At 39.5% G+C, this 17,228-nt stretch overlaps 1 protein-coding gene across 7 annotated transcripts in view; it reads left to right on the forward strand.

Moving 5' to 3' along the window:
- The window catches only part of COL19A1 (collagen type XIX alpha 1 chain), a 187,409-nt gene extending 170,429 nt beyond the window's left edge, over window positions 1-16,980 (forward strand). For 4 of the 7 annotated variants that reach the window (XM_032104736.1, XM_032104740.1, XM_032104739.1 and 1 more), the window contains 3 exons: window positions 1,650-1,805; window positions 8,145-8,222; window positions 8,459-16,980. In XM_032104736.1, coding sequence (XP_031960627.1) covers window positions 1,650-1,805; window positions 8,145-8,222; window positions 8,459-8,595 — 371 coding nt within the window. In that variant the 3' untranslated portion in view covers window positions 8,596-16,980. Of the gene's footprint in view, window positions 1-1,649; window positions 1,806-2,640; window positions 6,380-8,144; window positions 8,223-8,323 lie in introns of those variants that run through there. The other 3 variants (XM_032104741.1, XM_032104742.1, XM_032104743.1) reach the window with 3 other exon arrangements.
- The last annotated feature ends 248 nt before the right edge of the window (window positions 16,981-17,228 follow it).

Below are 17,228 nucleotides of genomic sequence, written 5' to 3' on the forward strand. Positions count from 1 at the left end.
AAGGTTAGCATTGAAGGGTGGTCTGCTCCAAACCATAATAGCAAGCATAGGTGTGTATCATTGTAGATACATACATGTGTCATATATTACTGCAGATACATGTTTATCTACAACATACTACAAGATACTGAAGTATCTTAATGAGACCATAGATATACCTAATTACCTTGCCCACTTAGTGGCTGACTGTCTAAACGAGAGAAAGGCTTGACAGCTTCCAGTGACCTAGGTCTAAATTGCTGTGCAGTTTTCTCAACAAATATCCCTGCTGAGTTCCAGAGCTCCCTGTCAGACCACCATCTTCTGGCACAATTTTAGGCAAGTACCAGGTTCAGCCAAGGCCTTTGTTTTATGTAAGATTTCTTAGATGATTCCTTGCTCTGAAAAGGAAATAGTTTTCTTCCCCAGCATTCCCTTAGTCATGGTAGGAAAGCTGAGACTTAGACAGGTGTCTGAAACAAGATTCCATTTGGATGCCCCTTAACAGTAGCTTATCTTCCACTGCAAAATGCATTTCTTATGTCTTCAGTATGCTTTGCTATTCTGCCATTAATATTTGTGGATACAAACCATCTTTTAGGGGTAAAAGAAATCATATAAAGCTTGAGACTTCTTAACCTGTTCAGGCAGTTTTTCACTTTATAACAAGGCTATCATTTTGTGTATTTTCACCCTTCCCCCGGGTGCTACCCCTCAGGAATTCAACCTACTACGTATTTCAAGAGCAGTTTGTTGAATGAAGTCACTTCCTTTTCCCTTTCAAATACAATGGTAACAAGTATTTAGTCTATTCACAAAAAGAAAGCATTAGAAGGTGCCCTGCCTACAAGGATTAATGGAGTTTTGTCTTTATAGCTATTCCATTTGCTACACCTTGCTGGTGTTCCCACAGATCTTCCAGTTTCGGCATTGTTTCATTTTGCCTACTTTCTATCACCTTACCCCCGTTTTTTTGATGCCCACTCTCCTTTAGTCTAATTTTTTTCTTAAATCTTAAAACTCCACCACAGTAAATACCTGCTAAATTGTGGAATGTTTAGGGGTTTAATCTGGTATAAATGAGACAGAGTCAAGGTTAGTACCTATTTTATCTACCTCTAAGGAACACTAAAATGTTACCAAGGGCACTTTATCCCACCAGCATGAAGATTTCTATTCTGAAATATCTGCAATTAATAATCTTTGTTGAGCACTTTCAGGTTTTTTACATTTGTTTTCAGGGTTCCAGCACATTCCAAGAACTGTTCACAGTATTTAATTTCTACTTTGCAGCTTAATATGAGTTACAAATATATAAGTAGCCCTCCATCAGTGTGTTAAGTACTAATTATTCTGTCTATGTGTTTTAAGTACTTCCATGAACAGGAGTCAGAAGTCATTTGAAATACTGGAATACGTTAGTAATAGAGAATAGTAATAGAAATTTTAATACAAATTCATTCTGATTATTTCAAAAGGTAAAGACTCAGACATGAATCTGAGTTGGAACTGAAGGTCTCAATGCTTATTGGAGCATTTAATACCTTGACATTAAGAAGAGTTAAACACCTTACTTCCAGAAACTTTAGCTGGGGTCTTGGGAATTTTTTTTCCTGTTTTTTGCTAGCAGATTTCTTACCCACTTTGTCTTGTGTCTTTGATTAATGAAGAAAGGATGGCTCAATTTGTATCCCAGCTGAAGCTGCCTGCTGCAATGCTTGCCTCCCAAGCTCATGGAAAACCAGGGCCCCCAGGAAAAGATGGGTCACCAGGGCCACCAGGAAAGGACGGTTTGCCAGGACCACCAGGAGAACGTGGAATTCAAGGTAGGAATTCCAAAAAATGGTCCTGTTAGTTGTATCTTGAAATCCTTATATACTTGCTAATGATTATTAAATAAGCCAGGATTACCTATCTAGCTTTCTAATAATTAACTTTTAAACTTATGTACTTATGTTTTCCCAGGCCAGATCTAAATATTAACCCATAAATGTAAATGTGTGGATTTTACTGATTAAAAACTCCTAATCAGTGCATTTTATTCTAATCAGTTATAAAGTTAATTAATGACAGATATCTAAATCTGAAAGAACTACTGTAGCAGTTATTTGTTTTCTACAAGATACTTGAATAAGGAAGAAAAACAGTGCCAGCACTCTAGCTATTTAGATCCAGCTTCATATTGAGAGACCATCTTATTTAAGAAAAAAAATTTGATCTCCTAGTCTGAGTGTTCTCAGCTTTGAGCCTGAGACAATACAGGGCAGGAAAAACTGAAGGCAAATATTCTTCTTTAAGAAGCAGTGAAAACTGAAGTATTACCAAATGAATTCTCTTACAGTGAAGGAATCTATTGTCACAAAAAAAAAAAATCAGAGTAATCAGTTTTTCACTATACTCCAAACAGTGATTTGTGCATTGCAATGCACTTGACCACTATAGGACTCGTTTCTCTGAACTGTCTTTTACTGCAAAATTAGTTTTGAGGGATCCAGGTTCATTGTAGTTGTGCTCTACTGCAGAGTCAGCCTTCCAGAGATTAAAAGGTAGAGGAGAACAGACTGAAAGGAAAAAAGAATTTATCAATGAATAATATTTTGTGGGTGGGTAACCTGTAACTTGCAGTTTATCTGTAGGTAGTTCTTTATTATCTTTTGTTAGTTTGGTCTGCTCTGGAGTCAGAGCAAGTCAGACTGGAATGAAGAACATGACAGCAAAGCTGAAGATGTGTGGATCCTAAAGCTATCAGAAGAATAAGGACTTACTAACATTGATAAGCGCAAACCCCTGACAGAAGCTTGAAAAATATGATGAGCTCAGAATGAGAAGAACAAGAATAAAGGATCAAGGAAAACAATAAAAGGCTTAGAATCTTACAACACTGACTTCATCGTTACCTAAATATTCAGATCACTGCAAATAGTCACCTTCAATGTCAGTGCCAGATTGTTCAATGATGACGTATGTACTGGATAGCCTCAGATGCTTCTGGGAAATGAAATGTTGCACTAGATTTCATTTCCAGCTAATGAGCATCAAGACTAAAAGATGAGAGCTATGCTTGAAAAAAAAAAACAAAAAAAAAGCTGCTTTTCTATACTTTATGCTTAAGTAAAATAGTGCCCCATGTACACAGGATTTCCATTTGTTTTACTGATACGCTCAATACTTCTTTTTTATTAGTAAAAGGTAAGCTAAGTGAGAAGCCTTTACTTCTCTGATACATCAAAAGATATATGAAATTATACTTCCAAGGAAAGAAAACCAAAAGTTTACTTTGCCTCCTTTTTATACTGTGAATAAGACACAATCCTGTAAGAGGAGCACACTTACAAATACCCTTCACACCTTCCTCAGTTGTGCCTGTGCGTTACTCCTTTGTGCCAAGAGTAAAAAGAAGTTCAAATCTCTGAGCAGATTGAAAAGTATCCTCTTATGTTCCAGCTTGTCTTCAGCCGTAAAATACATAGCAAACAACTTCTTGGAGAAGCACATTATGTGCATGTGTGGCTGAGACCATCAAGGTAGCATGCTGTGTGCGCAAGTCCTAATACAACTTGGTGTTGACTGATAGACACTTCTTATTATATTTCTCACTTGGGTGTAGCCCAGACTGCCAACTCCAGGGATTTGCTGTGTGCAGTAATAGGTGTCTGGGCTGGCAGAGTGAGCCACTTGTCCCACACAGGCAGTGAGAAGAAGTAGATGCTTTTGGAAAGCAATTAACAGGGCCTCTGTGAATATGTCCTGTTTGTGATGCTGCATGCAGAGCCTGATAGAGGCAGCCAGCTGGAACGGCAGATGCTGCTGCGTGTCTGGGGAGGTGTTGAACTTCATTTGTGCATTCACAAGGGTTCCTCCATAGACCTTGAGCATGGTGCCAGTTCCCCTGGAAACTGGTCAGGAATGATTTAGCTGGATTCCAACAGAATCTCCTTCTGCGCAGCAAACTAATAGGTAGAGGGTTAGTCCCAGAAGCAGAAAACATAGATACTAACTCTTGGAAGTGTAGGCATGGTTTTAAAAAAGTGTATTTAAAGAATTGCTGGACTCTTATCTACAGTCATTCCCTTCTAAGGAAGTCCAGAATTTTTACCTGCTGGCCTTCAGCAAGGTCATTCATAATGTTCCTCAGATACTTCCCAGTGGTTCAGGTAGATACAATTTATAGAATGGTCTCATTAGAAATACAGCATGCAAGCAAAATATAACAAAGAATTCAACTTAAATTATGAACAGCTGATACTCTGAGGCACTGTTACTGGTAAAATGGACAACGTCTCCTTAATAGAGGACAGAGGGACTTTACCCTGTATGAGTTTTAATAGGTATGTTAATATCTCCTAGAGAATTAGAAAGTTTATTTCAAGATTTTACAAACAAGATATAGCAATATCATCTGTCTGCAAACAGTCAGCTTGTCATGTATTAGAGGATCTAGCTCAATTAACTCCACTGACTTAACTGGATTTTTTAAATTGTAATAGTAAGTGAATTTTGGTCCATTCGGTGAAATGCAACTTGGGATAATTTAGCAATCCAGAGATCCTTTATGTTAACATGACTTGATTTTTTTCTCAATAGAGAAAAGATTCCATCCTAGTTAAAATTCACTCTTTCTATCAAGTTAAGGAAATTAGTTTTTATAGCTCCTCATAGCTTGTGGTAGCCTCGAGGAACCTAACATCCCAGCTCAGAAAATAAAAATACCACGCAATGAATAGAGAAAGCTCCTTATCTTTATTGGTAATCTCTGTTGTAAAGTTTATGTGTCCTTTTATAATTATTAATTTGTACGGTGGAAGCATGTAGAAACCTTGGCTGACATCAGGAACTCATTGTAGTGGGTGTTGTGTAGACACAGTCACTCTTCTGAAATAGCTGCACTGGTTTCAAGAGATACCTCCTGTAAAATGTTCTCTGCTGTGGAGGTTGAAGTTAACTTGTTTTACTTTGGTTTGGAACCCAGCTGCCGAGAGAGCTGTAACACACAGAAGGAATTCGGAACATGCATTGGTGGCTGGATGAGAGGGCTTCATCTTAACACCATCTTTGCTGCTTTGCAGTCTTTTTAAGACCACAGAGTATTTGCACGGTGGATGCTTTGGTCTCATTGTTCCCTGTTTTGGTAATCTCTCTGCCTTGTATTTGTGTTAAAGAACCTCAGATTTCTATAGATAACTGGTATGTTAGTTTCAAGTGCTGCATTGTCCATGCTGATGGAAGAGGGTCTCCATGGTATAGGTGGAATACCTTCTATAGCAGGTTAAATACCTTTTGCCTCCAAGTTCACGGACGTGAACTTGTGTCATTTCCATGTGGAGCCAAGGGTGTTGCAGTAGTGACGTTTTTGCTTTTAGTGACGTAATGTTTGTGGGGAGCGCCAAACTGAGAGCTGAATTCCAGCTGTTACTACTCATCTATGAGCAAAAGCTTATGTGTTTGAGCACAAACTTGCTACATACTGCTTCCAAATGTTTACCATGCTGCCCACTGGGTACGTGTTTATAATAACAGAACTTTGGGGTTGCAGAAATCACAACAAAACTTCTGGAACCCGAGTGAAGGGCTCTGCTAAAGCAGTTACCTTTTGAATTAAGCAGGTGCCTTTTACTGGAATTCTACCAGGAAAAGTAGATAGTATCTTACATGTGCCTTTACATTAAACACAGTAAATCAAAATCTGGTTTGCATGTATGGTGATATTTTCCTTTGACTGTGTATGAGTTTGTCAGACTAAGCTCAGAAAGAAGGTGATATTATCCTCTGGAGGTATAATCATCGCCCTGCTTCTGAGAAAAATATACCTCATTAAAAATCAAATATTTTTCTGCCAGAATTATGCATTACATTGTTCACATTGTTTACATATAAGTCTGTTTGTTAATATCCTTACATCCTATCAAATAAAGTCTTATTGTTAGATGAGGTATTTGGGAATTTTTGTATTAAACTTCAGTGCTAGCAGAACTTACCTGCCACCATGTACAAACTACACCCTTGCATGTGTATTTGGATACAGCCAGTGATGGTTTACCACTACCCTGGACCATGTATTTGCATTGGCAGGCTGCTCTTTGTCCTATTGTGGGGGGTTTTTTTCCGTATTGTCTTGTATTCCAGTGACGTTTGCAGAATCATTCAGTCTATTTCAGTGATTTTCAATTAAGGTGTATCAGAGACCTGCAGTAATGCTTATCATGGAGATTGTAAATGTGATATATGGTACCTGTGATTTCTCTCTCTTCTCCATAACTAAGAAATGCAACACAAATGATCAGTGGCATCACTGCTGTGTAAAATTACAGTTAACTGGGTTTGTAGTGGGAAATGCATTTTAACTGTTGACTGTAAATTAAAAAACATTGAGAAATATAAAATAAATAGGATGTGTAATGGATCCTGTGGTTATATGATTGAGCTTTTCAAAAGATAGCAATACCACAGATTGCACAAGATTTTTCAGAGCAAACCAACTTGAGGTAGTTATAAATACTGCTGTGATCATTGGAGAGTAAATCTAGGATTCAAAATCCAATACAAATACCTGCACATTCCTATTCCTGAGTCTTTATAGCTTGCGTGTGCATATGCCTTGTACAATTTTGCTTAACACAACTCAGTGACCAGAATGCATGATTAATTTAAACTTGTGTTTCTGTGAGGTTTTAAACCGTTGATTTCCTTCAGTTATGTTATGTGTGGCACTCTGCATGCACTTGGTAATGGTTTTGCCTCACTGTAATTTCCTTGTTGTGGTTCTGAGAGAAGAGTAAGATGATTGATGCTCTGTTTTGAAAGCTGGAATGATTTCAACAGATAACAGACTTTCTACCAAAGTGTATAATGAGTTTGCGTGTAACAGAAGGCTTGAATACTCTGTGTACCATTCCCACTGCATTGTTCTGTCGTAACAACCCAGAATTGGTACCCACAGCCCTCAGAGTAATTTCCTTCTGGAATATCCTGTGAGGTAGCAGTGTTGCCATAGACCACAGCACACTGACAAAACAACCTTTGCCATCCCCCTGCCAGTGTCTGTTAATCTTCATGAGACATCAGGTGGATTGACACAGCTGTGCTCTTCTGTTTTAATTCAAACTAAGTTACAGTTCTTCACAGGAGGAAGAACTCAATACTTTATAGTATGGCATAGGTGATGATAAAAATATACTGGTTCCTGAAGCAGGACAATTTTAATTCCAAATGTGACCTGAAATCAGCAAATTAATCTTCAGCTTTTGTCACCTTACATGCCAGCATCTGAGGTGCTGGGGACAGAAGAGGGTTTCCTTGTAAGCCCTTTTGAAGTAAGAGTTTTTGGCAGGTGTCACACTTGTTCCTTTAAAAATGCCTTCATCCTCTCTCCTGCATAATAAAGATACATTAGTAGATGAATTCTTCACTAGAAATAATAAGGAAAACATTTTACCAATAGCAACAAGTCCTCTGCTCTAAAGCAGCCAGAGTGCTTCCAGCTAATAAAACTTAACAGTTCAAGGAAAAAGAAACAGGAGTTGGGCATGGGTTGCTGCACCTGAGAGGTGGAAGCTATTTAGATAAATACAAAACTATGGCCTGTGAAGAAAAAGGACTCAAGTATTCAAAATATAATTAGTAATCACATCTTGTTCATGATATGCAGCTACTTGGGTCAATGTAAGCTTCAAAATCTGCACAAGCTCCAAAGATGCCTCATTCCACGTGAGCTGGGCAACAGTGGCCAGGGAGTGGGTCTTCTCTCACATATAGGGGAATGTCTAAGCATAAAACTACCAGTTCACAGTTTAAAAAGTGCAAGTATAAAGATTTATGCAGGACAGAGAGGGTAAAATCCACATCTGGCTCTTTATTAGAGGAATTTCAGCAAGGTAACTTAAAATCTTGGGGAAAGGTCCAGATGGTGAACAAAGCAAGAGTCCTTTGACAGAGGATGTAGCAGTTACTGCTAGAAATGCTTGTATTTTCCAGAAGGAATTTATAAAATTAAGAGTTATCTCAAAAAAAAAACCAAAAAACAAAACAAAACGAAAGTTTCTGAAAAAGAGAACTGAGCATGTGCTCTCCCAGTTACATTTGTCTTGGTAACTTCCTGTCAACAAGATATATAGATTGCTACTTAAAATTAGAGGGTGCTCTTATTTTCATATCTTTATTCTGTGTAGGTTATAGAGGACAGAAAGGGGAAAGAGGCGAGCCTGGAATTGGACTGCCTGGTAACCCTGGACCACCTGGCCCTGCAGGTACAAGTCTCCAGATTTATTTCTGCTATTGTTATTTATGGACTAACAGGCCTTTCTCCTGTTTTTAACACTGGTTTTACACTCCTACTTTTCCTCCCGAGCTGGGTCATAGCGTGAGGTCAGCCCCACCTGCCTTCTCATGGATGTGCTGGAGTGCAGCTGATGTCGGTGATGAAATGCAGGGCTCTGCACATGCTCTGGTGAGGACTCTGCTAATTCCACCTTTGTTTTACCAGCTGCTGGCCTGCCAGGCCCACCAGGAACACCAGGCTCACCGGGACCGCAGGGGCCGCCTGGACCCCATGGGAGATGCAATCCGGCAGATTGCTATTACCACGTATCACAGACTCGGTCACGCTCCAGCAGGAAATAAAAACCCTCTTCCCCAGACACTTCGGTTCACGGTCACTTTTCACTCTTCCCCATAAGTTAATTTAATTTTCAAAATATTTGGTGCATTTTTTTTCTCTCTCGACACTGCATGGTATATAGATAATTTGTAAGGCACAAAGTTGAGCCTTTCTCTATGTTATTTGCAGTGTCATAATGATGACATGATGTCATATATTTTCCAGAGTGCATTCCATGTGTTGTTTCTCATCTTTATTTTGCTTAGAACAGAAAATTGGCCCAAATAACTTTCATAAACTTCTTTCTTCAAACAAAAAATATTTTATTATAACTTAAGACATTATGTATGCCTCCATATGTAAGCTGGCTTTATTTTTCTTGCTGGTGGTGAATTTTAAATGGAAAAAATACATTTCTGAAGTTACAAAGCATACTCATTCATGGCAAATGCAGGACCTGAGCTGGAGCACTGGGAACTCTGTTGAGACTAAACATTCATGTCCCTCGAGGAGGCTCCAGCACACCTTCTGAAAAGGGTCTGCCGTGCACCAAGAATGCTGCCTGCAATTTCACAGTCGCATCCAAGATGGAAAAGAAGGAAACAAAGATGTGTTTATGATCTCCTTATCCCATCCAACAATGAGCTTCAGACTGACTGGAAAATCACCAGCTCCAGGAAGTGTCTCTTCTGACTGGATTTTGTCCCAGCTGGGGGCTTATATGTTCCTTTAGTCATGGTTAAATATACCCCAGATATTAAATGCAAGAGGCTGCTCGTGGTGTTCTGAACTGAGAACTGGCACACCTTCCAACCATTACATGGACTGAATAAGGATACTGAGGCCTGCAATCAAACTACTCTGCCATTAAATCTGCCTACAGCAGAGGTGACCCCTTGCTTTAGAGCAGAGGCTGGTGAGTAGGCAGTTCAAGAATGGAACTTCAGAAGCCTCTAATCTTGGTGGTGGCACTGTTTTCCTCTACCTCCTGCAATATTCACACGCTGAAATAAGCTTCAGAAGAACATGGAATCTGCAGAGTGCAAAAGTCACAGATCCTGTTAACTGGTGGCAGAAAATTTCTTGAGTTCAAGAGAAATTTGGAAAAAAATACAAAACCCTCCTTGAAAGGTGTACTACTGAGAGCAACAGCATCCAGTTTTCAGGCATTTAGTAAAGGCTACAGGAACAGATGTCAATGATGAACAAAACAGAACAATGTATAAATCCTGTAGAGCTCAAAGGGTTGAGCAAAAGAAAAGCTGGAGAATATTGATCACACAGAGGCTGATTCTAAAAAGGAGGGAGTAGAAGTGGCCAAAATTTCACTTCTGATTATTAAGAAACAGATGATCCTAGGTTAGTCCTGTGGAATTTTGTACAGTGCAATAGAAAGTGAAGGTGCTATTAAGAGAAAAGAGACATCTATAACCTACAACCTCAAAATGCATCTGTAGTACAAAGCCATACTGAGGGCTCTTACCCCATGGTTAGGAAGTCAGTCACTCTCCCACATGAGGCAGGGAAGTGGTTTTGATGACTTTGTGCTTGAGCAGTACTGAGCTGCCGGGGAAATGTCTTCAAATTGGAAGTGCTGGCTTCCAGAGAAGCTGTTGTGATACATGAATCTGGCTGGCTTCTGGGTTTTGCTTAGAAACAGTTAAGGAATGACTGGTGGGAGTCTTTAGCAAAAGATGCACATTGGTATTTGTTCTGAATAAACAGAGTTCCTAGCACTTGCACCCAGAGCAGAGGAGCAAGATGAGAGCAAGAGGTGACAGAGTTAACCCAGGCAGCTGAGGCACTCAGGATGCTTTCTGAGAGGGAGTGCACACATCCCTGACAAGTTCATTGGTTAGGTGTTTAGAGGGCAGAAGGTGCTTGCTACAAAAGGATGGTAAAGGAAACACAGGTATGGAAGGCTGAGAGTAAAGACTTGGAACAGAAGAGGGCAGCAGGAATGAGAACAACAGAAAACCTGTGGCATGAAAATATCTCCTGTAGGAACTGCAATACACCCTGCAGCTGGGGACGCCTTGGGGGCTCAGGGTGCTTTATCTGTTCCTTATGAGAATGGGGAGAGGCAGGTCATAGCCCACGGGTGAACCCAGTCCCCATACCTCCTGTTCTTCTCACCCACCTCATTCCTCAGGAGGCAATGGCTGCCCCTTCTCCAGGCCAGCTCATCCTCTGTTCTGCAGGCAGCGGGCGCCTGTCCCGCCACAGTGAAGGGGTATTTGGGACAAGTGGTCCTGCCTGAGCTTAGCTCAACACATGCTGCTCCCACTCCAGAACTGATGTGCCCATGGAGCATGTTGTAGTTTGCTCTGTGGAATTGATCACCTTTCCAGAACTGGTCCTCACAGCACCGAGGCTGTGGGTGTGCTGGGCATGGTGAGGCAGCTTGAAACCGAGCACTGAGGCATTGACTACTGTGCAAGCCACGGGTCTGCCCGCCCAGAGGGTAAAGCCTTGCACCAGCACATGTCTCAGTGTCTAAACATGGACACCAGAGGTGGAACAGCACCACATCCTGGTTTCCATTCTCTGAAAGGAACTGCTGGTCAGGTATCTTGCATGAACATTTTCTCTTTTTTTTTTCCTTCTTTTTTTTTTTTTTGTTACTTCTCTAGTAATTCCAATATATGTAATAACCTAAACATTTTTTACTTCATAAGTTAATTATGAACTTCATTTTCTGTGATAATATTAAAAAGGGTGCTGTCTTGTGGTAGTATTTGTGTGACTTAGAGGTTCCCAAGCAGCCCTGTCCTGGAAGGCTGTACATAGACCATTGCGCTGCATTAGTGGTATTTGTATATTTTGGGGCTTTTAGCTTGCTGAAACCCAGCATCTCTTATCTGCCAAATGGAATTGCTGTATTTTAATTTACTTGAACTTATTGGAAAGCAGAACACTTTTTATATTTGAAGAAGTTTTATTTTTTCATCTATGTTTCCTACAGATGCCTTTTTCTTTTTATAGGCTCAAACATAAAGGTTTTTCTAAAATGTCTTTGAACGCTTTCAGTTGATTTGCAGGTAACTTTGGTAATTATCTTGTTGCGTTATTTTTATTTTGCTAAAAGCCCACTTTAATTTTCTCATGTGAGAAAACGGGTATATTTTATATGGGCTATCTTGATACCTATTTTAAGATGCCACATTTGTCACTGGGGTAGAACAGAGTTAATCCCAGTTTAACTTTACTTCACACTGGCTTGCTCCTACTTTGCATTTTTAGAATTGAAAGTGGAATGTAGCTGGAAACATGTTTCTGCAAGGTTTCCAGGTTTGGCCCCTGAAATTTCTTTGCAGATTCAGACTGATGTTGTCTTAGCTTTTGGGCAGGAAGACAGGGAGGGAAGAGGGGGTGCTAATGTATTTTGCTATTTGCTTTATTAGTTTTGTATCTGTTTTGAGCAGTTCATGCTGCAGTAAGCACTGCAAGGAAATAAACACAAGGGATTATTTTTTCCAGTAGCATAAGGTCTTTTATTCTGCTTTGGGTTTGTTTATGTGCAACGAGACTCAGAAGTGAAATAACTTTGACAAAATGCTTCAAACCTTTCTTAAAAGCTCTCTAAGCTTTATCCTAACTTCAGGGTCAGACTATTATATTTTATGGCAAGTTGCTTTATCGCCTATTAAGAACGTGTTGGGATTTTCTTTAAATAGCTATGTACAGAACTGCTCAGTTTGCCCAAAGAAAGTAAAGAAACTTGCTAAGAGGGAAGCTTTCCCGAGGCTGCAGCAGATCTCCTGCTATCCACGTGGTGGAGTGCAAAACACCCTTTCAGTACAAAGGTTACAGCCCAGGCATAACTCGCCCAGCAGCGCAAGAGCTGACCCGGCCATGCAAATTCTTACAGCACAACAGTCAGTGTTTCTGATTTTGTTCTTGAGACTGACTTTTTTCTATTTTCTTTTTTTAAATCTCTTTAGTTTTTCACGGCAGTACTTGCAGAAATACTGCCTTTCTTGGATAATTATAGCCAGATAATATTGCTAAGACCTCATTTGTATTTATTATTATCTTGCGTTTTGTATATGTTACAAAAGAATATGTAGTGGTGGGACATCTGACTTTCAGGCATCATTGGTGTCCCCTGCAATGATGTTTGTCTCCAGGGGAGGAGGGACTCACCTGTGGTTAGTAAAAACTACAACAGCATCCTGTGTACAGCTGGGCAGCAGTGCAGCCTGGCAACGTTTTGAGAACCAATATTCTTATCTTAAAGTGGATTTGGTTTCAATGCTAAAAGAACACCGTGATACAGAAACAGGATTGATTCTCCATCCTTCCCTTATGTTTCATGATTGTGGGTTACGACAGATGTTAGATATGCACATGTTAGTTAAATAAGTGGGGTTTTTAATTAATGGATAATCATACAAAATATTTTAGATCTTCTTTTTCACAAGGGTGAAATGTTATTTTTAATGTCTGTGTATGCTCATTTTTTTTTTTTCCTGAAATGTTTATATGAAAGTCTCATAAAAACCCCACTGGCTAAATTAGCATTTTATAAACTTGTTTCTCCAAATAGACTATGTAAAACCAGTCCCTAATCTTGCATTTTATGAAGGCAGTAGAACTGCTGCTATAATGTGAGATGTTAGAACAAGAAAAGTAACTCAGAAATCAAAGCATTGCTGGTTTGGGGTGTGTTTTTATTGAGTTTTTCATCATTTCTGGATGTACCAAGGCATGCAAATTTTTTCTTGAAATCTGATATGTCCACTACAATTCAATTGTACTGGATGGATGTTTAAATCACCTCCATGCACGTAGGTGAGTGTAGGCCATGGAGAACAAGTTTAACCCTGACCTTGTCATGGTTGGTATTTAAGTGGAAAATTCAAGTTTCAGGATACCTTAAGGAAATGTGGTTTTCAAATATTCATTGCTAACAATCATTACAGATTCTAGACCAAAATAAGTTTGTAGCTAAAAAGATTGGAGTCTACATGTCTTTTAGCAGTTTTCTTTCTTAGTCTGCTATTCTGTAAACATGAATGCATTTAATTACTTACTACAGTTTAAATGTAAATATATTCTGTCTCCAGTCAGAATGTTTGAAGGATTCTCAATGACATACCTTGGTTTTTTGCATTCTTTCATTTCTGAATTATATGCAGCTGTCACTGAATGAATCACAGAACATGCCAACTGGTTGCTTCCTTCCTTCCTTATATTTTTGGTTTGCAACATTTAAGGTTCAGTTCAATGGAAATGTATTAAGTGGATAAAAAGCAGCTTTTTACGTTATTATGTGGCCATGTACATCTGAAACAGGATTCTGGATGGAAATGGAAATATTTCGCATACTTTCTGTTTGTGGCTCTGTCAAAAATGTCAGCCTTTCCTTCTGTGTCAAATCACAAGAGGGAGGATGCAGCTGCAAACAGGAGCAAGGAGAGGCACAAAGCCACTGCAGTGAGCTCTGGGGAGCTGTCAGGGCAGGTTGGCTAAATTTGGGGGGGTTGGATTTTGACCCCACTGAAGTCAGGCTTGTGCTTCCTAGGCCTGGTGAAACTTAGGGCTCTACAATCTGGAGGAAAAAAACCAACCAGCTAAATGCAAAACCTTGGTCTTAATTTGTATATAATTTATGGAAGTTAATACATTCTCTGAATGCAGATAAGTTTTCTGCCTGAGTAGGAGATAATCACTTTTATTCAAGAAACTGATTCACTGAACTTTAGGGAACTTCAGGAATTTTCATTTTTCTCTTGCTGCCTAACTCTCCCAGGAGGAAGAATGCGGATGACATTTTAAAGAACTCTAAGTAATAATTTGACCACTAACTTGATTTTCTTTCTTCCAATTTCATAGTGACTTCAGCAAGTTTGTTTTGTTCATTGTCTGAAGCTGCCAGGTTTAGTCAACCTTTTGAATGCACAGGCAGCAAGCAAAACAGAACAGAAATAACAAAACATTGAAGGGACGGAATAAAAATGAAGCTGTAGCAAATCATATAGGGATAACATGCCCTAAAAAATATAGATATTTCTTCTCTGCTTGTGACCCATGAGCAGAGGAGATGCAGCAACTGCATTTTTTAAGAATAAAGGAAGCAGAGGCTATGTGGCCAAATAATAATACCGTGATGAGAAGGTCAAGCAAACATATTTCACCCAATTATCTGGGCAATCTAACAACATTTGCAAAAATGCAGCATTTGTATGTGGAGCACAACTGGTGTGTTCTGCCAGGATGAACTAACACTGTCATCTCTGAAACAAAGGGTTTCTTGGGAAAGTTGGTTTCTTGTTCCCTCTATCCTTCAAGTAACCTTCGAAGTACCATCTGTTGACACTTTTCCTTTTTGAAGGAAAACAAATTTTGTTGTAGATGTGTGCTTGGCTCTGGGTAAACTCAGATCATGACTAGGGAATTCAAGACACAAAATGTAGTGTAATCCTCCCGAGCCTTGGTTTCATACATCATTCAGGATCTCCACATAGTGCTCTGGAGCTTCTTTGGCTACAGAGACTTTGGCCTTAGTGAAACATTCACAAGCTTTTTGGTAGCAGTTCATACTAAGTTACTTGAACCCAGTGATGACTGTGGCAGAAAACTTATATATAACTCACATATTAACTCTATGTGTATATAAACTATGGATGTATAACACATACATCTCTTAGATCAGTGTTCAGCAGCAGTGTTACGAATACTTACTAACAGAGTGGTGAGTCCAGCTGGTCTCTGGTCACTAGTGGGGTGCCCCAAGGCTCAGAATTGGGGTTGGTCCTGTTCAGTATCTTTATCAGTGATCCGGATGAGGGGATTGAGAGCACCCTCTGTCAGTTGCAGACAACACAAATCTGGGTGAGAGTGTTTATCTGCTGAAGGATAGGAAGACTCCATAAAGCAGATTATCTGGACAGGCTGAATTGATGGATGCTGAGTATTGCCCCAACCATGTGCAGGACCTTGGCCTTGGCCTTGTTGAACGTCATGAGGTTCCCATGGACTGACTTCTTGAGCCCGTCCATGTCCCTCTGGATGGCATCCCTTCTCTCCAGCATGTTGAGCGCACCGCACAGCTTGGTGTTGTTGGCAAACTTGCTGAGGGTGCACTTGATCCCTTCATCCGGATCACCACTGTCCATGGCACCAGCAAAGACATTAAAGAGTGTCAGTCCCAATATGGACCTTTGAGGAACTGGTCTCCACTTGGACATTGAGCCCACTGTGACCCCAGCTCTTTGAGTGCAGCAGCCCAGGTCCATCTGTCAAATCCATGTCTCTCCAGTTTACAGACAAGGACCTTGTGCAGGACAGTGTCAAATGCTTTGTCCAGATAGATGATGTCATTCCCTCTTCCCTCATCCACCACCACGGTAACCCTGTCAGAAGGCCACCAAATTTGTTGGCAGTGCCAGGTTAACAGTCAGACTCAATGATCCTAAAGTTCTTGTCCAACCTAAACAAGTCTATGAACTGGTTATCATTACAATTTTCTCTGGGTTCCTGCCTATACTGAAGTAACTGAGGAGCTGAAATACATATTTATCACGCTGCAATTAAACCTCCAGAACTAGAAGCAGTGACAGAGATAATGATGGGTAAAAGAGATTTTCGCTAGTCTTCAATAAGTTTCACAAAATTTTATGATGTTGAACCTGAAGGAGATAAGAACAAGATTTACTTGGGATTTCAAGAGCATCTCATTAGAATTGGTGGCACGCTGACAGTGGCTTGTGAAACCTCTCAGTCTCTTTGCACTGTGTCTTCTAAATTTATTTTAAAAGCTTTTTTTTTTTCTGCATCATCACAGTCAATACATCTTTGTTTTAAATCCATAATCCTGTCATTATTTTCGAAATCTTTATTTTACTTGAATGTGCTGTTACTAAAAATCCCATCTCTGGTATGTTACAGTGCACAGTCTACCATTTGTCAAGTACCTCTTTTCCATTCTTGTGTAAGATTTGGAATTGAAAATTAGATTAACCTACGCATCCCATAAGGACTTAGAAGGGGCCTGAGGATTATTTCTTCAGTTCTATATTTTAAGTTAAAACTTGTGAGTCACCTCCAAGGCAGAAAATCTGTCACAATCTTACAATGTCCACTTACAAAGATTTTGCATTGAATTGACTCTCAGTGTTGAATTTGTTTGATTGTAATAATTCTTATTTGGGTTTTGCATATGATTATTTTTGCTCCTACATGAGTTTCCTTCCATTGCGGAATTTTATGCATTTTTCAGACTATATTTTCTAAAGCACTTCACAATTGTATTTAAATGTGGGGAAGTATGCTTCTTTTGATTCATGTGTTTATGCATTACATACAGAAAACAGTATTTTCGTTCTGTTATCAGGTGAATTTTTTTCTTTTCAACAGTTTTACACAATTTATAGTCAAAATAAAAGTTTGCTGGTGAAACTACAGGGTTTTTTACTAGTGTTTTATTTCTTCCACCACATAAAGGGTACTGCTGAGGACTATGCCCTAACTCTGTAAAAACTGACCTAATTCAAAAACTTTTGAAAACACCTTTCTTTGTTCCCAAGCCACCGTTTGTGGAATCTCCTAGATTTGTTCCTCAAGAATGCAATTCTTTGCCCTTGCCTATTTTGGTGACTTCTTGTAGTAGTAATGTAGGAAATCATGTTTGCTTTGAGGAAGGTTTAACTAC

Source organism: Corvus moneduloides, chromosome 3, assembly GCF_009650955.1.
Source record: "Corvus moneduloides isolate bCorMon1 chromosome 3, bCorMon1.pri, whole genome shotgun sequence".
NCBI classification, from domain to species: domain Eukaryota; kingdom Metazoa; phylum Chordata; class Aves; order Passeriformes; family Corvidae; genus Corvus; species Corvus moneduloides.